The sequence below is a fragment of the Haliotis cracherodii genome, unplaced genomic scaffold (genome assembly GCF_022045235.1).
Source record: "Haliotis cracherodii isolate W230 unplaced genomic scaffold, xgHalCrac1.p SCAF_4, whole genome shotgun sequence".
NCBI lineage: Eukaryota > Metazoa > Mollusca > Gastropoda > Lepetellida > Haliotidae > Haliotis > Haliotis cracherodii.
The window spans coordinates 30,912,842-30,935,012 of record NW_027266297.1 but is presented as its reverse complement, the minus strand read 5'-3'; the positions used below and the strand labels follow the sequence as shown (position 1 = coordinate 30,935,012).

The 22,171-nt window shown below is 40.8% G+C and overlaps 1 protein-coding gene across 19 annotated transcripts in view; it reads left to right on the top strand.

Moving 5' to 3' along the window:
- LOC139480555 (microtubule-actin cross-linking factor 1-like) overlaps window positions 1–22,171 on the top strand; it is a 275,708-nt gene that overhangs the window by 199,962 nt on the left and 53,575 nt on the right. For 15 of the 19 annotated variants that reach the window (XM_071263682.1, XM_071263686.1, XM_071263685.1 and 12 more), the window contains 3 exons: window positions 1,367–1,588; window positions 2,898–13,706; window positions 14,121–21,455. The exons of 1 other annotated variant lie outside the window; for it this stretch is intronic. In XM_071263682.1, the coding sequence (XP_071119783.1) occupies window positions 1,367–1,588; window positions 2,898–13,706; window positions 14,121–21,455 (18,366 nt within the window). The remainder of the gene's footprint in view (window positions 1–1,366; window positions 1,589–2,897; window positions 13,707–14,120; window positions 21,456–22,171) is intronic. 3 more of the 19 variants (XM_071263693.1, XM_071263694.1, XM_071263695.1) reach the window with 3 other exon arrangements.

Below are 22,171 nucleotides of genomic sequence, written 5' to 3'. Positions count from 1 at the left end.
CACTGTATGATATGTACTTGTTACTGTTGTGTGAGGAATGTTCCCAAAGTGTCAGTTTAGGTGCTATTGTGTGTGACATACATCACTGTTTATAACAGCCATTACAATCGCCATCTAATTCATATGATATGCTTAGCATTGTTGCTCTGAGATTTGGTTTCTGGCAGAACATTGTCCATAACATGTACATTTCACAGCCTTATATCATGTGTATATATCACTGCTCAGTGTTGTAGAACTGCGCATACACCCCACTGTCACATATCATATAACATATATCTCGTCAAGTATATCTTGAAAAATCTAAATTCATAAGAATTAATTCCAGAAAAAACAAGGTTTTTGGCATTTTGTCTAATAATATACACATTTGGTCATCTTTGAACCACGGTTTGAATTATCATCAAGGAAACATTTCTACTTTGCATTCCAAGTAAAAGAAATATGCATACATGACAGTGAGGTGTGATTCTTAGCAAGGGACATCAATCATTTATATATATGCATATCCATATATAGCATATCAATCACCTGTCACCTCATGTTAATATCGCTTGTGTATTTACTGCTACATGGCAGGGTGTGTTATACAGCCTGTAGTTGCCACCAATCAAACAATCAGATTGACAGATTACTGCATGTCATTTGTATATCACATGTCAATTTGGTGTATATTGCAAATATGAATGTCAGCTCTACTGTTTTCACTGACCACTGATTATGAATAATGTAATTAAAGCCTCCAAACTGTCAACTTGGAATGTTTGTTGAATTTTTTTCGTTTCAACAACCGTTTAATTTGAACATTTTGATTTAGATAAATCATTCTTCAAACACTTTATCCTGAATAGTAAAACTGATCATATTTTTGTAAAATTCTAAAAGGGACAACATTGGAGTTAAACCTAAAGATACAACATTTGTATTCAAAAGGGCATCAGTCTTTTCAAATTTGTATTTGTCACAAATAATTGTCCTTGATTTTAATATATTCTTCTTTATCAGTTAACAGTGGTATTCTAACAGTGAACTATTAATGAAATGCATGATATAATATGGTTTTGTACAGCCTTTCATATTTGTATTATACTTATGTTATCCATTGTCAGCTGAATGAAACATACTGTGATTCAATCATGTATTAATATGCATGATTTTCTAATTTGTAAATTAATTCATCATAGTATTATCTGACCTGACTGAGCTTTGCTTTTTAACTGTCTATCATCCAGACTTTGTATAGACCTTGATATTGTATTTGGAGTTTAGTGTCATTGACCTATAAATTAAACTATATTAAGGACTGTGCGTTTGAGGTAAAAATGGTTTAATGGAAAAGCTGTAAATTGGACATTATTTATTTCAGATTTATGACAAGCGACTGCGGCACTACAGGGAAAGTCTTGAAGAAGTTGACGCCAAGTTGATCGAAACTGTACATAAGAAGTTAAAGACTCAGTCAGGTGCAAAGGCAGTGCAGCAAGAGCTGGACACACTGAACAAGGACTACATGGAAATGGTCAAGTGGACAAGTGCTAGGTTGAAGGACATCACAGCCATACTGTCCCAGGCCAATATAGACATTAAGGTAAGTCACTTGCACCGCAACCTTTGGGTGGAGTTGTCAAACAATACCTGAAGGTTGAAGAAGTAGATTTTCCCTTTCTTACAGTAGGTAGATTTTTTTCCACATTAAACTTCTCCTCCACTGCAGTTTTGATTCATGGGAGTACTAGTGTGTATGTTTCAACACAAATAAATTCTTGGTTCTCTTCTCATTTTAGTACCCGTGAAGATCCGGCTTGCCGTAAAAGCCAACTATGCTTGTCGTAAGAGGCGCTGACTCTGTTGATGCATGTCATTCATCCCAATTGTGTGGATCGATGCTCATGATATCAATCACTGGATTGTCTGGTCCAGACTCGATTATTTACAAATAGCTGAAATATTGCTGAGTGCAGCGTTAAACAACCAACCAACCAACAACGGAAATCTCATTTTACTTTTCGATCTTTTACCACCATTGCGCTGAAGCATTATCAAATTCACTTCAGTAGCACACTTTTAAAACCAAGGAAAGGAGAATTGGGTGTTGAGTCCAAAATTATATGACTTCATAACCAGGGAAATAATTTCTTTTTGTAGTTTTGCCTCAATGTTTTGATGCTGTTACGGATGCAGATCTTATATTGTGTTACATGAGAATTTCTTTACTTTGTCTTGAAAGTTTAGAATACTTTATATAACATGGAAGAGATGTTTTTATGATGTAGATATATCTCAATCTCTTATCACTGTGCAAATCAGAACAATAGAGGAAAATAACTGAAAGTAGTAACTTAGATGTATGTAATTGTTACATCATAATTTGATCATCATGTGGTGTATGTTAAATATAACTGTAAATTTGATTCATTGAGGTATGAATTAATTTGCGTGTCTTTCTGTCATAGCTAAATCTTTCTGTTCAAAATAGTGGTGATGATTCTGCAAATGTTTGTGCTCTTTCTCTATAACACTGGTTGAACAAATTGAAGCATACAAAAAGAGCAAATATTATATTAAATGATTCTTTATTGTCCACATAAAGATTGCTTTGCACTGTAGGACTTCTTGAATTAATTTATTTCGGGCAGTCAGTGCTTGTCATTGGAAATAACAACAATTGAAGTCTGCTGCTTCCAATGTGTAACTTAGTGTTTTAGCAGCCCTGCTGTGATATTGCTGGAATATTACCTACTGGCATAAAACTGCATTCACTCATTTAAAAATAAATAATCAAACACAACTCACTATTCTGCACACTTTCTTCACCCGACCAGTATTATTTTGATGGAGCACTTTCACCGTAGCACAGAAACTGAATACTTAGTCAGACCTTGTATCTTTCCTTTCAGTTCCAAATGGTCATAGATGATGAAATTCCCCTACTTCGTACATTCCGTGCCGAGCTGGCTAAACGATCCTCCATGCTGTTTGATGAGGACATGGAGGAGTTCTTCCAGCAACTCAACGAGTTCGAGGGCTACGGAAACTTACCCACGACCTACTTCGGTGGACACCATACCTACGTCAGTCAAGCTGTTATCCAACCAGCTGCTACTGTTTCAGCCCAGTTGGAGAGCCAAGAAAGGCTGTTGCGTGTTTCCAAGGTCGGCACTGTCCAGGAAGTCGTAGGTCCTCAGCGAAGTAGGACAAATCTTGATAGTATGAGCGTATCTGTGAGTCAAGACCATCAAAGACGTCTGTATGAAAAGGTGGCTGTGATGACAAGTTCAAATGCCAGGGCAACCAGTGCAGATGTTCAGACACTGATCACAGTGAGGAACACTGAGGTTGCACCAAGGGGACCATTGTTGCATGTGTCAGCCATTTTGAACCCATCGACCAGGGAAAGAGTGAACCTTGTCGAAGCTATACAATCTGGTTTGATTGATCCCAAGACACAAACCTACTGTGAACCCAAATCAAAACAGAGGCTGTCCTTACACAATGCTGCAAAACAAGGATTCATTGATGAGAGCCTTTTGAAACAATTGAATTCCAACTCAGGCATCAAGGATAGGACAGGCAAAAGTTTAACTCTTATGGAAGCAATTGGTGAAGATTTGTATGACCCTGTTACCAATTCTGTGAAAGACCCAGCTTTTGGTACAGAAATGCCTTTGTCTGTTGCAGTGTCAAGGAACATTATGTCAGAATCTTGTGCTGCTTCACTGCAAGGAGAGCCTGTCAAAATCACAGCTATAACACATGCTCAAGCTGTTGTTCCCAATTCTGATCTTGCTAAGGCTGATGCTTCAGTAAGTCTCACTCAGGCAATAGAGCAAGGCTTGTTTGATCAATCTACTGGAAAGATACATGACCCCTTTACTGGGGAGAAGTTGACTTTGATCAATGCTGTAGAAAAAGGGATTGTGAATTCTAGTGTGTGTGAAATTCTGAGTCCACAATCAGGACAATGCATGACCCTCACTGAAGCTGTGAGTAAAGGAATAGTGGACCCTGTCTCTGGGACCTATGTCCACGCAACTACAAACCAGAGATTGCCACTAGATGAAGCTCATACAAGAGGGCTTGTGAGGAGACCAGCTCCTCTCTCAGATGTGATATCTGATGGGTGCTTACTAGAAAATGGATCAATACTCGATAAAACCTCAGGGCAAGTAGTGACACTTGAAGAAGCTTTGAGGTCAGGGTTGGTTGATGGTGAAAGTAAGTGTCTTGTTGATCCCAAATCTGGTGATGTACTATCGTTGAGTGAAGCCATGAGGCGAGGGCTTGTGAATAAAGCTGGTGACTTTGTGCCGTTTGGTAGAGGCTCTCCGAAATCTATCTTGAATGCTGTTGGACAGGGCGATCTTAAGCTTGTGAATGAAAGTGTTACATTCTCAGACTCCTTAGTTAAGGATACCTCAACAAAACAAGGAGTAACCTTGTCTGAAGCAATGAAGCAAGGCTTAATGACATCCAAGGGCACTTTCATTGATAAAAGGACAAGGCAAGAACTTTCACCGCAACAAGCTGTGGCTCGTGGCATCGTCGATCAGTCCCTAGTAGATAAATTAAACCAGAAAACCAGTCTCAAAGACAGAACTGGTCAAACACTGACCATGCTGCAAGGAGTGCAGTTGGGATACATCTCACCAGAAGATGGTTCAGTGAAAGACCCAAGAACAGGGAAGCTCCGTACTTGTCAACAAGCAGCCACAGAAGGAATATTATCTCCAGATGAAGCTTCAGACTTGCTGAGTCTCATTAGTCCAGTTGTGACTTCAACAACCATCCTGACTCAGATACAACCTTCCCACCCTGAGGCAGTGATCAGGTCTCTGTCGGTGACAGAAGCAACCAGGAGAGGTCTATTGGATGATGGAACTGGCATGTACACCCATCCTCAGACAGGAGAAAAGATGCCAGTTGATGAAGCTTTAAGTAGAGGATACCTTCGCCTCAGCTCAGAATGGCCCTCCACGCCTGATGGAACTCTTCCTAAAGGTTTTGATGAACTGGATGAAAGAAATGGTGCTACATTCAAAGTGTCACACGGAACACAGCCAAGAGACACTGAACCCTCCGAGTCTGTTGAATCTTTCATGTCTAAATCTGGTGCTCAGTATTCCTTCACAACCACAACCACATCCCTACCATCTATAACACCAACAGTCATCAATGAGACACGTCAGTTGACTCTGAAGTCTGTTGTTGATCCCAGAACTGGCAGGGACATCAGTGTAACAGACGCCATGAATAGGGGCTTGATTGATCTTGAGAAAGGACTTTACTGTGATTCAACCAGTGGAACAAAAATGCCTTTGAACATTGCTGTTGAACGAGGCTACATAAAAGCAGATCAAATGAGTGATCCAAGTTCTCAAAATGGTGAACCTATTAAGGAAACGAGAGCATTTTCCATCACCGGTGTTATTCATCCCAAAACTGGTGAGAAAATGACCGTTAGCCAAGCAATAAGAAATGGAATCCTTGACCAAGAAAATGGCCTCTATCATGGAGCTGACAAGTTTGGTAGAAAGGACACAATGCCCATCAGTGAAGCTATACAGAAAGGCTTTGTGATAGCTGAAGACATCAGTACAACTGTGTCTGTTCCTGGATCTCTGCTTAGAGAAACCAAAACATTCAACTTGAAGAGTGTGAAGCACCCTCTCACTGGCAAATACATGACTGTAGCAGATGCTGTATCCCAGGGCATCATTGACGAGTCAGAAGGTGTTTACATCAACCCATTCACTGGGGTGAAAATGTCAATCCATGAAGCCATCGAGAAGAAACTGATTGAGGCTGAACTCACATCTGTGACATCAAATGCAGAAGGAGATGTTAACAAGATAACCACAACAAAACTGACAACGCTAGCTGTGACTGCTGTCAAAGATCCAAGAACTGGTAGACTGGTAACTGTTAACAAAGCAATTGAGGACGGTATCCTTGATCATGGGAAGGGTATCTATCACAATCTTGTCACTGGAGAGAGCATGCCACTCAATGAGGCAATAGACAGTGGCCTTGTTATGGCAGACACAGCAGAAGATGAAGATGACATGGAAAGAGCAGAAATAGCTAGTATCCATATTGCTGATGATCAAGAATCATTTGAAGCTACTCTGCTCGAAGACATTCACTCTGAAACCATGACTCTAAGCATCAACAGTGTCATTGATCCCAGAACAATGGAGATGATCTCTTATGATGATGCCGTCCTTAATGATATTCTCATGGTCAATGATGGTATCTATCGCAATCCCTTAACAGGTGAAAAAATGACTATTACTGTTGCCATGGAAAAAGGCTTAATTCATGGAGAAGTCACAGCAAAGACCAAAGAGGAAGAAATCATGAGGTGCTCCGTCAATGCAGAAAAACCAACTTTCACTTCATCCCACCAGATAACATCTGCTATTGATCCTAGAACTGGAAAGCAGATTTCTGTAGCAAGAGCTGTGAAAGAAGGCCTGATTAATGTTGAAAAAGGTACCTTCTATGACACCAGATGTGGAGAAGAGATCTCACTTGAGAATGCTATGAACCAAGGCTTCTTAAACCCATCCAAACAGACTGGTGCTTCCGAACTTGAGAAATCCATGGATGAAGATGATGATATTCCAAAGATTGTTCTGAGAAGAAGCTCCGATAAAGATTCTCCTTGGTCAGTTGTGGACATTGAACTGGAAAAGACAACAGCTGAAGAACCTGGAGAGTCAACACTTGCAAGAGAAGTTCTTCATTATTCCACTGAAATAGAAAGTCATAGTCCGTTGAACAGATCCACAGACTTCCCTCATACACCTCTAACTCCAGGTGAAGTCTTTACTCAGGAATCAGGCAGACAACCTCTCGGACTTTCTTATGAGGCAGCAGTGAAACTAGGCATAGTAGACACTGAAAGGGGCAGAGTCAAAGATCCCAAAACTGGAGTGACTATGACTCTGTCTGATGCTGTCACATGTGGTCTGATAGATGCAGACAAAACAGCCATTTCTGATCCTACCTCAGGAAGAACCATCAGTCTAAGTGATTGTTTAACAAAAGGTATTGTTAATCCAGTGTCTTGCAAAGTTGATCCTATGGTAGCTGAACAATCTGGTGTGAAGCAAGCAGAACAACTATTCAAAGGCAAACAGCTAAACCTGATTGATACTGTAAGGAATGGATTGTTTGACAACAGATCTGGAAAGATCTTTGAGCCAACTATTGGCAAATCAATCACATTGCGAGAAGGATTAAATAAGAACTATATTGAAGGCACACTGGTTACTGTGAAAAACACTCAGACTGGAGAAAGGGTACCCTTGAAACGTGCGATGCAGCAGGGTCTCATTGATGGGACATTGTGTTTAGTTTGGGATAAAGCAACCAACAAGAAAATACCACTCCCAGTTGCAATAGAAAGAGACTTGGTTGAAAATGTGCTTGATTGTTCATCTGGACAGTTATTGGATTCCCAATCGGGGAAACAAATTCCTTTAGAAAAAGCCCTTGCTCAGGGTAAACTCAAGCCTGAAAGTGTTGAAGTATTGGATACAAGGACTGGTGAACATGTTCAGTATCAGGATGCATTGAGACGTGGTCTCATTGACAGGTCAGGCAATGTTGTTGACAAGTCTGATGGAAGTAGCATGTCTGCAGAAGATGCACTGAAGATGGGTCTCCTTGCTATTGTCGGTGGTCCTATTTTAGCTGGGAAGATGGTTGTGGATGCAGTCAAGAAGAAGACGTCAGAGAGATCAAGCCGTCCATCTGGATTATCTGAAGGACAGTTGAATGGGGAACCAAATAACAGAGAGTCCTCAAGAACAGTGGAGACAAGGGAAACAGAACCATTGACAACAATAGTGTATGCTAAACCAGGTGACAACATCCGTCCTGCCAAGCCAACCAGTTCTAGAGAAGTTCAACAAGTAGTGATGGAAACAAGTGTGATTCAAAAGGTTAGGAAACCATCGGATATGTGGGAAGATGGAAAGATTGAAACAAAGTTACATGAGGTGGGGAAGGTGACAGACGAACTGGATAGTTCGGAAACATCCACTGACAGATTTTCTTCGGTAAGTGGTGTAGTTGGAGTTGCTCCTGTAGATTCTGCTTCCTCCCTGTTCTCTGCACCCTCTCCATCATCGCCAACAAAATCATCTGTGCGTATTTCTCAACAGTCTGAGGTGAAGGGTGTTCCTATGCAACCTAGTCCAAGTTCTATCTCTGCTCCCCAAATATATACACCCTCTATCTCCAGCTCTGAAACCAAACCAAGTGTGCCCTCTGTTAGTGACTCTGACCTTGATATAGATTGGAATTCTGGACAAGTCCTTGTTAAATCTACTGGTGTTGCTATGACTGTTACTCAGGCTGTACAGAAAGGATACATTGATTCAGAAGTTGTTGAAAGGCTTGCTGTGAATTCTGGATTTGAGTCCGGGCATAAGATAACAATAAACTGGGATGATGGGTCAATCACAGAAAAGAACTCGGGTAAAACATACACTATCCATCAAGCCCTAGATAAAGGTCTTATTGATAGACCTACATTCAATGCTCTGACAGCTGTAACAGGTGATCAGACACAAACAACATCAGGTTATACCCAAGGTGTGCAGTTTTCTGAGACATTCAAGTCCACAACAGTGCAAAAGAGTTCCCATACAGAAGGCACTGCTGGTGACAAAATCACTTCCTCTGTAAGACATTCTGAAAAAGTGGAATCTGTGGCTGGATCTAGAGTTACTGATACAAAACCTTTGAGACCGTCTAATGAAGTTCCCACCTTGAATCAGCTTGTCAAAGAAGAACAATACATTCCTTCGACTGGAAAAGTGATTGACCCCAAGACCAGGAGATCAATGACTATAAGTGAAGCTGTTGGTAAAGGTCTGGTCGACTCGGAGAACTCTGTTGTCATAGATCCAAAATCTGGCCATGCAGTCCCACTTGTTGATGCTATTGACAGGGGTATCTTGGATCCCAGAACTGGATACTTAATTCATGCTGACACAGATGAGAAGATCACCCTTCAGGAAGCTGATCTTGAAGGACTCATTCCTCATCCTGAACACCTAAATACTTTACGAATCAACGGCAAAGCCATGAGTTTAAAAGATGCTGTTGCTAAAGGACTTGTTGACATGGAGAGTGGCACATTCACCGATCCTTTGACAAGTGACATCATGTCTCTGGCTGCTGCAATCAGCTATGGCTATGTTGCTTCTGGAGAAGCTCAGACTGCAACTTCTGGAAAATCGGTGACGTTTAATGTAAGTGAGAAACTCAATGAAATCAGAACAACAAAGGAGCATGTGGAGAGGAGGTCCAGAGACAGAGAAGTTATTGATCCATCAAAACGGATATCATTTGCTGAAGCCCTTGATCTGGGCTTCATCGATCTTGAGACACAGAAATACACAGACCCAAATACTGGTTCCAGAATGGCTATTGTTGATGCCCTAAGGCAACAGATCCTTGACCCCTCAGCTACCCTAGAGCCTGCCCAATCAGAAGGTATGAGTCCTTTGACAGCAGTAGAGAGAGGTCTGTATGACAAATCTAAAGGAGGATTTAAGGATCCTGCTTCCCCAAAGAAAAGTCTGACATTCCAAGAAGCTGTAAAAACAGGATTTTTGAGCAGCAAGTTCTCCATTTATGATGTCAAATCTGGTGAAATTTACACACTAGAAGAGGGCATTTCAGAAGGAAAATTAGATGCAACATCTGGAGAGGTTTATGACCCAGACACGAAAAGAAGCATTCCGTTGAAAGAAGCTGCAAAGATGGGTCTCATAGCTGTTGTGGGTGCCCCTGTAGCTGCTGCCTTCATGGCAAAGGAGAAAATTGGCTCTGTATTTGGATCAAGGAAAGGAGCTGCACCTGTACAAGAAGGACCAAAAGAAAGTGAAGGGCCATTGATTACTTTCCAAACTGTAACTGTGAAACAACTTTCTCCTAAAGTCATTGAAGTGACCCAGATGGAACAAGGTACAGAACTTGGGAAGGGGAAGGCTGATGTCTTGACCTTAATGGAAGCTGTGTCAACAGGCTACCTGAACACAAAGACAGGTGTTCTTAAGGATCCAAACACGAGCAGGCAAATTACTTTGTTTGAGGCTGTCAGACAAGGTGTTGTGAGAGGAGATTCTGCCATTCTTAATTACAAAGGATCCAAGATACCACTGGAGAGAGCTCTTCTTGATCGTATTCTTGATCACACTGGTCATATGGAAGTTAAAGGATCGCCCAAGAACCTAGAACAGCTGATCAAAGATGGAATCATTCAGGAAGTGTCAGTCAACCCAATTGAACACAGTAAACTTCTTGCCAAAACGGTCGAGAAAGTAAGTGTTGACTCTGTTTATGATTCCAGAACGAATCAACAAATCAGTCTTGATGAAGCCATTGACAAAAGAATTATTCATCTTGAAGATGGAACATATGTAGACCCATCTACAGGAACAGCTATGGACATTTCTGATGCTGTTAGAAAGGGGCTTGTTCAAGGTACTCTCATTGATAGTGTCAGAACCAAAGAACACACAACAAGAGCTGGTTTTGCTGCAGAAGTGGCATTTTCAGAAAAGAAGACCCTGAAAGTCCAGTCTGTAAGAGATCCTGAATCTGGTAGAAATATTCCTCTTGCAGAAGCAATAGCTAAAGGAATAATTGACAAAGAGGGGAAAACCTATTTCGAGAAGTCAGCCCAGAAACACATTCCTATAGAGACGGCAATGGAGCAACAGTTAGTAACAGCAAGTGAAATTAAGGCTGAGATGAAGACAGGGGAAAAATACACAAGATCAAGTGAAAACATTGTCACACAGACAAAAACATTCAATATTCAAGGAGTTTTGGATCCTGCCACAAACATCCAGATGACTGTTGCAGAGGCAATTCAGAATGGTGTTCTTGATACATCAGCAGGTGTAGTTATCAATAAGAGAACTGGCGAGTCAATGTTGATTGCAGATGCTCTTAAACAAGGCTTATTGAAGGGAACCACTTCTGGTCAAGGGGCCCATGATGTGTCAGTTGTGAAAAGGAGAGATCAACAACAGTCAGTGTATGATGCAGAGAGTGGACATTACTTGTCTTGGAAGGAAGCAGTTCGACAAGATATTATTGACCCTTCCACAGGAATGTATAAGATCTCTGACTCAGAAGCCATGTCAGTTGAACAAGGTGTCCGTGAAGGTTTGATCAGAAAAGGGCCTGCACAAAGCACTTTGAAGAAACGAAAGTCGTTTGATGTTACTGCAGTGTATGATTCCCGAAAAGGCAAAGAAGTCCCTGTGGTAGAAGCTATTGACACTGGACTGATCAATTTGCAAACCGGAATGTACAATGACCCAGCCTTCTCCACATCAATATCGATTCAAGATGCCTTTCAGAAAGGACTAATTAGTTCCTCAACCAGAGAAGTAAGACCTGACACAACATTTGCAAAGTCTTTAGCAGTTTTAGATTCTGTCGATGGAGAAACTATTACTACCCCAGTTATTGTAGAAAAGCGAGATATTCCAGTTCGAGAGAGAGCAACAGCGGAATATATTGATTCAAGTACAGGAAAAGCTGTCCATGGTGCTAAACGTTTCCAGATCTCTGGAGATGAACAGGAAGGACAGGTACTTACTTCAGTTGTCCAGAAATCTTTGACAATCCACAGTCTGGTTGACCCTGCCACAGGAAGAGAAATCTCATTGGCTGAGGCTGTAGAAGAGGAAATATTTGACCCTGACAAGGGAGAGCTCATCAACAAGAACACTGGTCAACATATCTCTGTTGATGAAGCTATGGGAAAAGGTATGGTGAGTGCTGATGTCGTTCAAGGACAGAAGGCTCAGGAATTCACTCTGGTTAAAGGATTGATCATCACCAGTGTAACTGATGCCAGGACAGGAAAGGAGATGTCCATTAGGGATGCCATGAAAAATGGCATACTAGATGAAAAGGCAGGAACCTATTACAACACAGCTACAAAGAAGAAGGTGCCTGTCATGACTGCAATGAAGCAGGGCATGATTGAAGGGAAAGATGTGGAAAAGTCTGAACAACAAAAACAAGACTCTAAACAGATAAATGTGACTTCAGTCATGGATTCAAAGACAGGAGAGGAACTCAGGCTGGAGGATGCCATGTATAAGGGTATCATTGATGAACATTGTACTATGTACACTGATACTCTGACTGGAAAGAAATTGTCTGTCGAGGAAGCTATGAAAGAAGGACTTGTTGCAGGATCCATTCAGACTATATCTCAAACACAGACCACAGTTATGTCAAAGAAATCATCCTCGAAGTACAACATTGTTGGTGTAATTGACACAAGAAATGGAGCAGAAATCTCTGTTGGTGATGCAGTTAACAAAGGAATACTTGATCCAACAGGAACATTTGTGGACACCAGAACAGGATCTGTTATGTCTGTGGCAGATGCTATCAAGAAGGGATTAGTCATCACTGAGGAGGTAGGAGATGAAAAGGGTGCAGCTGATGTCAGTATCACCGTGAAACGGCATGGAGAAAAATTTGTAGATGCAATGAGAAATGGTTCTGTGGACCCCAATACTGGACTGTACAGGGATAATGAAGCTTCCAAAACATACAGTGTTGATGAAGGGATCCGATCTGGTAAACTTCTCGGTGATGATGGTAGACCATACAGGTTCAAAGTTGAGCCAAGCAAAGGAATTAGATTCACCTTTCAGAATGCTCTTAAACTACGTTTCATAAACACAACAACTGGACTATTCCATCATGAACTCTCTGGACAGGAAATGACAATTCAAGCAGCCCTTGACAAAGGGTTCTTATCCCCAGTCTCAACTGTTGTTGGTAATCGTGGGGAAAGTGTTGTTATGTTGAAATCAGGCGTGGCTCCTGTCATTTCTGCTGAGGGAATGAAGGAGCTTATTGACACACAAACCGGGCAGAAAATGACAGTTAGTGAAGCCCAGGTAAAGGGCATGATTAGTCATCTGTCTCCAACTGAGAAACCAAGTCTTGATGAAGCCTTCACAGCAGGTTCAGTAGACTCAACAGGACTCTATCATGATCCACTGACTGGTGAAACCATGACAGTTGATGAAGCAGTGATGTGTGGATTCCTCAACTTGCAACCAAATGTGCAACCAAATGGAAATGAAGATGTTGTGGATCGAAAACCTCAACATAAGAAAGAAATACTTTCTCTAACCAATGCTGTCAAGTTTGAGATGGTGGATCCTTTAACTGGTATATTCACAGATTCTGACTCTGGAAAGTCCATGCCAGTTGGACAAGCTGTGTTAGAGGGGTATCTGGCACCAACAATGTCATCTTCAAAAGATCATGATAACCACAAGCCACCACAAGACAAATACATCACAATGACAGAAGGCTCTCCTTTCAAACCAAAACAAGATATTGTGGTTGAAAATGGACAGGTTGTATCCACAACAGCCACAGAGGTGACTGTGACATCTGGTTCTGCAACCTACACTGCTAGACCAGGATTTACTATAGATTCATCTGGTAATGTTGTTAACACCAAAACAGGTGAGAAGATGTCTTTGTCAGAAGCCGAACATGCCGGAATTGTAGACATTGAGGAGTCTCAAGGTGTTGGTGCTGTACAGGTGACAAGTCCAGCTCCTCCAGTCATTGAGGTATCTTCCCCGGCATCCTCTGTCACAACGTCCTCAGCAACTACCCCAACCACACCGGTGGTGAGTTTTCAGCATGTTTTCACTCATTTTCATTTCATTGCACATCTTTATTGTAGACTAGTATTACTGTAGTGGTCACATTAGTTGTTGATTTCCTTTTGTTCATATCATCATGTTTGTGTCTCATTTGTATAATTGTGTTTCTATTGATAGGATGTGGTAAGTAAACCTGTTTCAGATTTCTCAAAGATAAAATACAGTTTGGTAATTCAGTTGTATTTAGATATTCTTGCAATTTTGTTACAGACATGCAAGTTATTTTTGTTGTGTAAATTAACATTGTTCTTTTGTTGCAGCTTCTTACTACATTTTGTTGAGTGTTGAGATTATTAAACTCAATTTGATGATTGTATAACGTGACAATGTCATTTCAATGTTATGAAATTTATGAACTAATACAAGAGTCAATTTCAGGAACGGACAAAGGATTCATTAGGTAAAACCATCAAAGTGTCACCCATGTCCATATCTGATGAACAAGTTAAAAGCACGACACCCGATACATCAACAGACAGTGAATTGACTGAAACTTTGACACAAGACCCCACAGTTTCAACCAGTGTCGATTCTCAACACGATGGTTGCAGTGATATGTCTTCACAGGCAAGTGACATTGAGAAAGGGAAATTTCAAAAGAATCAACAGCCAAGTCACCCTGCAGGACAAGGATCACTTATACTTGAACGATACATTGAAAATCTTTTGTTCAATTTTTGGGAGCCTCAATCAGAGAAGCTCATTCATCCTAAAAAAGGTACCAAGTTAGGATTTCAAGATGCTATAAAAATATCTCTTCTACCTGAAAGTCTTCGAGTGAAACAGTTTCAAGGAGAAGATGATGTGAGTGTGTTAGAAGCATTGTCATCAGGCCAGATGGACAGGAAGTCAGGCCGAGTCGTTGACATGAACTCAGGCTTGGTAACCCCAGTCCTTGAAGCTCTTAAAACAGGAGTCCTGATGATCCATGAAGATGATGCTTGTGATACCAGCACTGTAGATGCAATATCAAAAGAACTGGGAGAGGGACTTTTCCAGCTTGTTGTGAAAGGAGAGGCAAGAATGTCTTTGAGGATAATGGACAGGAAGAGTGGAAAGAAATACTCAGTTCCAGTAAGCATCCAGCAGTCACTGATGTCCACAAAAGATGCGACTGTGAAGGACACTGTGTCAGGCAAATGGATGAATTGGGAGGATGCTAAAAGAGTGGGTTTAGTTTTGGATGCCCGTCCAGTAACACTGCAGCAAGCAGTGCTGACATATCTCTCTAAGACAAAGAAAGATCAGTTTTACAAACCAGGTGAATGTGGAACTTTGCTTACTCTTGAGCAGATGATTGACCAAGGTTTTATTGATACCAATAAAAAAGAAATCTTTGACAATGAAAACAGTGAATGGGTTACTGTTGAAGAAGCTGTATCACGAAAGATACTTGATACACAGACAGGGAGAGTGTTTCACACTTCCATTGGGAAGGCATTACCTCTTCTTGATGCGATGGATAGTGGATTAATTGTGTCCAGTAAGTTAAATTCAGCCAAGTCTCCAACATCAAATATGGCAAATGGGACAAATGGAAAGAGGTTAAACATCCCCAATGGTGAAAGACTGCCTAATTCTATTGGAATCCTGGAAGCTTTAGAAAACGGAAGTTTGGATCCGTTGACAGGAGAACTATTCACTGATGGAGAAACATTTTCCTTTGAGGATGCTTACGAAAGTGGGTTGCTCTCACACAAAGATGTGTATGTGGTAGATCAAGGAACGGGACTGGTGTACTCTTTCCATGAAAGCATCAACCTAGGATTTGTGGATATGAAGTCTGGTGGTATATATGACACAGTAAGTGGTGAGAAACTGACTATTTACAAAGCCAAACAGAAAGGTTTGTTGAGAAATACGCCACAAGCTTTCCTTCCTTTGATTGTAGCATTCCAGAGTGGGATCTTTGACCCTGAGGAAAAAGCAGTCCAGCATCCTGTGACGAAACACTTCATATCTCTGACAGAAGCCATTGCTGAAGGTCTGATCAACCCTGCTTCCAGACTAACACATCCAGTCACCATGGAAAAATTCACTTTGCAGGAAGTTATTTCAAATGGTTCTTTGAATCTTGATACACTTGACATTGTGATTCCAGGTGGAAGGAAGATTTCATTGTTTGAAACTATCACCCCTGGAAGAAGGAGATCTTCTTATGCAGGTGACTTTGGTAGGAAATCTAGCCTTACTCTTGATGAAGCTATTACCAGAGGCATGTATGATCCCGTTTTGAATTGTGTAACATCTAAAGACAAATCAGTTCCACTGAAAGATGCATTGAAATCCAATCTCATCCACACAGACTCTCTTGTTAGAGACCCTTTCAGCGGGGATATTCTTTCTTTAGGAGAAGCCCTAGACAAAAGAATAATTGATCCAGAATCAGGCAAAATGATTGATGCTACAGGACAAGCAATAGCTCTTAACTTTGCCATGGACAAAGGACTGATCCTCAGGTCAAAAGCTCCTCTTGGATTATCCTTGTCTGAAACTCTTGATGAAGGTCTGTTTAATGTCATTTCAAACAAGTTTCTTAATCCAGATACAAACCAAGAAGAAGAACTGTCAGCTGCTCTTCAAAATGGTATAATTGACCCAGATCTGATCAAAGTCAGAGATACAAGCACTGGAATGTTACTTAACTTTAACTCAGCAGTGGACAATGGTCTTTTGAATCTGGATCAGGGTACTTGCATGGATACTGCTGAGGGTGAGGACTACAACTTGATAGATGCTATGGACAAAGGAATCATCATAGACACTTGTAACCAGCCTAATATTACCCTCCAAGAAGCAATTGAGGAAAATATTCTTGATCTTGACACCTGTACTTTTAGAGATCCTGTCAGTGGTTTCATTGTTCAGTTAGATGATGCGATGGAGTCTGGACTTATAGACAGACTTTCTGTTAGTGTGAGAGATACATCAAGTAATACTCTTGTAACACTTGATGGAGCCATTGCAGAAGGCCTAGTTGATTCTTCAACGGGAATGTACACAGATCCGGAGTCTGGTGGAAAACTGACTTTTAGAGAAGGTTTTGAGAAAGGTCTCATTTTCTCTGACTCTTGTATTTCGGATGACAGTTTGATGGAAGCTATAAGACAGGGGATATACAGTGAGAAAACTGGAAAGTTTATTGAACCATCTACAGGAAAAGTTAGGGATCTGAGTGAAGTTTTCAGAGAAGGACTCATTGACTCGGACAGGCTTAAAATCCTTGATAAAGGAAACAAGAAACTTCTGACATTCAAGGAGGCAGTAGATGCCAAGATTATTGATGTTAAGAATGCTCTGGTTGTGGACTCTGAAACCAGTGAAATGGTGAATCTTAAGGAAGCCCTTGATCGAGGTTTAATCCAGGAGAACATTAGTACCATGACTCTGTCCTTGAAACAAAGTGTTGATGGACAACTACTGCAGATGAACCAAGGCACAATCCTTGATCCATTATCTAAAAAGCCTCTTTCATTGAAAGAATCTATAGATATTGGTCTCATTGACATATCAGATGTATTATTCAAACAGCCTAACAGTCAGAACTACGAACCTCTCTCTGATGTATTAGCTAGATCTGCAGATATTGAAGAAGACCAAATTATCATTGATTCATTGGGAAACAAAGTTGATATCTCCCAAGCATTCAGTGACCATGTTCTTTTTGAAAAGCCTCCATCTGGCTTACCATTGGCTGATGTTTTGGAAATAGGACTGTATGACTGTAGAAAACAAAGATTTTGTGACCCAGTCTCTGGGAAAGATCTGACCCTTCAAGATGCTATCAGTAAGAAACTTATCAACCCAGACCTACCCCAAGTTGTTGTTCCTGAAGTTGGAGATTTTTCCCTGAAGCAGGCTTTGGACAAGGGCCTAGTCGATCCACACACTGGCAACTACATTGCTTCAGCTAGTCCACTGTCTCTTAGTGATGCCATGACTACAGGCAGACTCATCACTTCCGACCCATCAACTAGTGGAAGAAAGCAAAATATTATGCAAATGCAGGGCATGACATTTTCAGAGACAAATGGAAGGAGTCAGTCTGCTCCAAATGTCTACCAGCCGGATGTTTCCCCTTCTGGAAGTGGTAAACAGGTGTTTGACGAACGTTCAAGCCTTAATGTCACCGTACCTATTCAGGCATTTTCAAAGGATGGGAGTTTCTCAGTGAAATCAATGGAAGGACTTGCTTTCAGAGATTCAGATAGGGACAGACAAGTTGAGAAATTGAAAGCCCCAGATTTCTTTGTTGGGGATTCCAAGAACTCATCAGACATTCCTCAACAAGGGACCAAAGACTATGGCAAAGATACGGTACAGATGGGAGAGATTCCTGTACCTGGGCTTCCAAATGAACATTCTAACTTGTCGGTGAGGGGTGATAAAGGATTGGGACCAAAGGACAATAAGACAGGAAATGAGGCAACTGTATGTGTTTCTGGAGATGTCAGGGCAGACTCTTCTGAGAAAAGTGTCCATATTCCTGGAGTGCAATTCAAGGAATCTATTCACACTGACAAAGGTGTGATTCCCAAACAAGATGCAGCAATGGCAGCAGTTCAGAGAGACCCACATTTACTCAAGACAGTCAAAGCTGTGAAGGATACTGATGCACAGTTTTCCGTTGGTGATGAATATGGCCTACAGTCTCCTAAAGATGAAACTAAACTCTTCATAAAAGGAGTTCCAAGAGCAAAATCTGCTGATAGTTTACGAGACGCAGGTCATCATATGGAGAACACAGTTCCTATTTCAAGTTCTTTAGATGATGATTCAGTTTCACCATTGGGACAGAAAATTACAGATTGTACAACAGAATCACACAAAGATCCATCAAAATCTGACTTTTCAAGGTCACTGAGTAGCCCAGCAAAGGTGTCAGCAGCAGAAAGCTTCACTAAGGATTTACATCAAGTCAAATGGACACCCCCATCAAGGGAACTGTCAGCTTCCTTGGATTCTTTAATAGAAAACGCTGTAAAGAAACAGAAATATGGTCAAAAACATTGGACTTTGTTTGACTTACTTGAGAAGGGATACTATGAGAATGACACAGGGAGATTTGTAGATCCAACAACAGGGGAGAGATATTCACTTGTGGAAGCTATAGAGGCTGGTCTGATTGATCACAATGCTAAAGTAATCTCTCCATGCAGTAAGCAGCCATTAACACTCCAGGATGCCATATCTAGAGGAATAATTGACCCAATCTGTGGAACTTACCATGACCAGAACATGCATAAAGACCTCACACTGCAGCAAGCTAAAGATGTGGGTTACATCTTTAAGGAGAGAGATTCTTCAAAGAGTGCAGTTGAGATTTATGTCGAAGAATTCTTATCCGAGTCAACTTCGACTGGAAGAAAGAAACTAGAAGAAGCCTTTGAGAGTGGCATACTTCATAGATCTAACTCACAGGTCATCGATCCAGATACTGTCCAACCAATTACTTTGAGAAGAGCTGCTAGTTTAGGCATGATTGATGTCAAGACTGGTAACTACAAGAACCCTCAAACAGGTGAATGCATGTCATTAGCTGATGCTGTACAAAGAGGCTTCATTCTGAGCCCTAAAGGACTAAGTCTTTACAGTGCAGTGATGAAAGGACTATACGATTCATCTTCTGGGCAGTTTGTAGGACCAGTGAGAACTGATTCTTTGAAGGACCTGATCGAAGATCAGGTCATCACTCCTCTCTGTGTTGAAGTAAGGGACCTTAGTCATGACAGTGTGATATCCCTAGGTGAGGCAATAAAAAGAGGATTGATTGATCCTGACAGTGGCTGCTATGTTAACCCCTCCAGTAACCAGTCTTTTGACTTCAATGATGCTATAGCTGCTGGACTTATCCTCAGTAGTAGCTCGAGAGAAGGCTTGCAAGAATCTTCACAGTTGAGGCAGAAACAATCTGCACGAGGAGATGCACTTCCAGAGAAAGATCAGACTCGAGTATCCAGTGATGATGATAGGCCTAAACCAGGTGTCCTGACATCAGATGACAAGAAGACAAAACCAGAAAGTGCACCAACTGAGGCTGATAAGATTAGCAATCAATCTGCACCTGAAGTTGTTTGTACAGCTCTTGCAGCCTCCAAAAAAGACACAGTTAGGATAAGAAAACCACTTCAAGCTACATTTGGTGTTGCATCTACGACAGAGGTTGATTCAGGTTTAGTACTGTCAGGAGGATCATGGGCTGAAAATATACAAAAACCTATGACAGATGTTTCTTACATCAATGAAAACAACCAGGAAGATGGTTCACAAGTTCATCACAACTTCAGAGAAGTGTTCAAGGTTGATGATCATGGAAGAAGCCTTATTTCAGAAGGCAGTGACACTAGTAGAAGAAATGATTTGGAAACCAGTTACCATGGTGAAAAAGATCGACATCAAGTCAGTGAAACTAGCAGGAAGGATGATTCAGAAAATGATGAAAATGGCCGAAATGAATCAAGACTTGTTGGAAAGAATGGAAAAGATGTTCCAAATATAAGTATACTTGGTGAAACTAGCAGAGATGTACCAAAAGTTGGTGGAAATGATGGAAAAGATATTCCAAAAGTTGGTGGAACTTCCAGAAAAGATGTTTTAGAACCTGGCACAGGTGTGTCAAATATTGGTGGAAATGATGGAAAAGATATTCCAAAAGTTGGTGGAACTTCCAGAAAAGATGTTTTAGAACCTGGCACAGGTGTGTCAAATATTGGTGGAAATGATGGAAAAGATATTCCAAAAGTTGGTGGAACTTCCAGAAAAGGTGTTTCAGAACTTGCCAGAGATGTGTCAAATATTGGTGGAAATGATGGAAAAGATATTCCAAACGTTGATAGAAGTTCCAGAAAAGGAGTTTCAGAACTTGCCAGAGATGTATCAAGAGTTGTTGGAAATGATGGAAAAGATATTCCAAAAGTTGATAGAAGTTCCAGAAAAGGTGTTTCAGAACTTGCCAGAGATGTGTCAAATATTGGTGGAAATGATGGAAAAGATATTCCAAACTTTGATGGAAGTTCCAGAAAAGGAGTTTCAGAACTTGCCAGAGATGTATCAAGAGTTGTTGGAAATGATGGAAAAGATATTCCAAACGTTCCTGAAAGTTCCAGAAAGGATGTTTCAAGAGTTATTGAATATGGCAGAGATGCTGATGTCAAGGTAAAAACACATGTAAAAGATTTGTCAAATGTGGATGAAGATCATGATGAAAGGGGAACTAAATTTGAAAATTTAATCAAAGATTCATCCCCAAGTGTTAGTCCTTATTCCAAGGAGATGGTACCTAACATGGCTGAAAGAGATGGTGTCAAGCAAAACGTGGATCTCAAACCATCCCTCAAGGTTGATTTTAGGAATTCAAATGGAGATATTGACAGACCCAACATCCAGATCAAAACTAGTGATGAAGCTGAAGTTGATACGACCAGAACATCGAAACCCAAGAAATCAGAAGGTGGGAAAGCAGGCAGAATGGTCAGGTTCAAGGACATTGAATCAGAGAGTGATTCCAATGAGTCAGTTCCATGCTCACCACATGAGAAAATCCAAAGGCCATCAACCCTTGGCAGTGACCTAAAACAGAAGGTCGACAGAGCTCGTACCATCAGCTGGGACGAAAGTGATGCAAGCACCCCAGAGAGTGAGGCCAACAGGCTGAATGAGCTCATTTTGAAGATGAACATTAAAGCAGGCAACACAGCCAGGGAAAGGAGAAAGGTACTTGGCATGATCAACATTTCAGTTCGAATGCCATCTGCTTGCTGTTGAATTTTGCCGCCATGGAGTTAAATCTTGTCCGTTTGGATAGAAAATGGATGAGAGTAGTGCATTTTGGATTTATGCCTGTGATCAAGTTATTTCTGCATGAAGGTTTTTCATTCAATTTTGAATAAAATGGATTAAAATTTACTAACTGATGACATGGCCTGGTCTGGTGTCATGACAAGGAGCAACTGATCTCACTGAGACAAGACAAGACTATTGTCTCAGGCATGGTGAACCAGGCTTTTTGATCCAACATATCCACTAACAGATGTGAACGTGTTTGCAACGTCCGCATGATTTGAATTCAAGGAATGTTTTACTTTTAGTTCCTTTGTGTTTTACATCCAAGACTAACTTAATAGTTGTATCAGTTATGCATGGTGTGATTAGTCGATTTACACTTTTGATATCACTGAACAGTCAGCTCAATGATTGTATAAGTAATCTGAAGTATATGCCTTTCTAAGAAATGAGGGTAATGTTAAAAGCTGAATAAGCCTCTCTCAAAGGATGAAATGGGATAAACAGCCAATGTTGAGTGAAGAACCATCAAGAAATAGATTTGTTTTGAATTATAGTCCACAAATTCACTATCAAATTTGTTAAAAAAAAAAATTCATGATTTTCTTGAATAGTAACTTGAAAGTAAACTATTAAAGATATAAAAA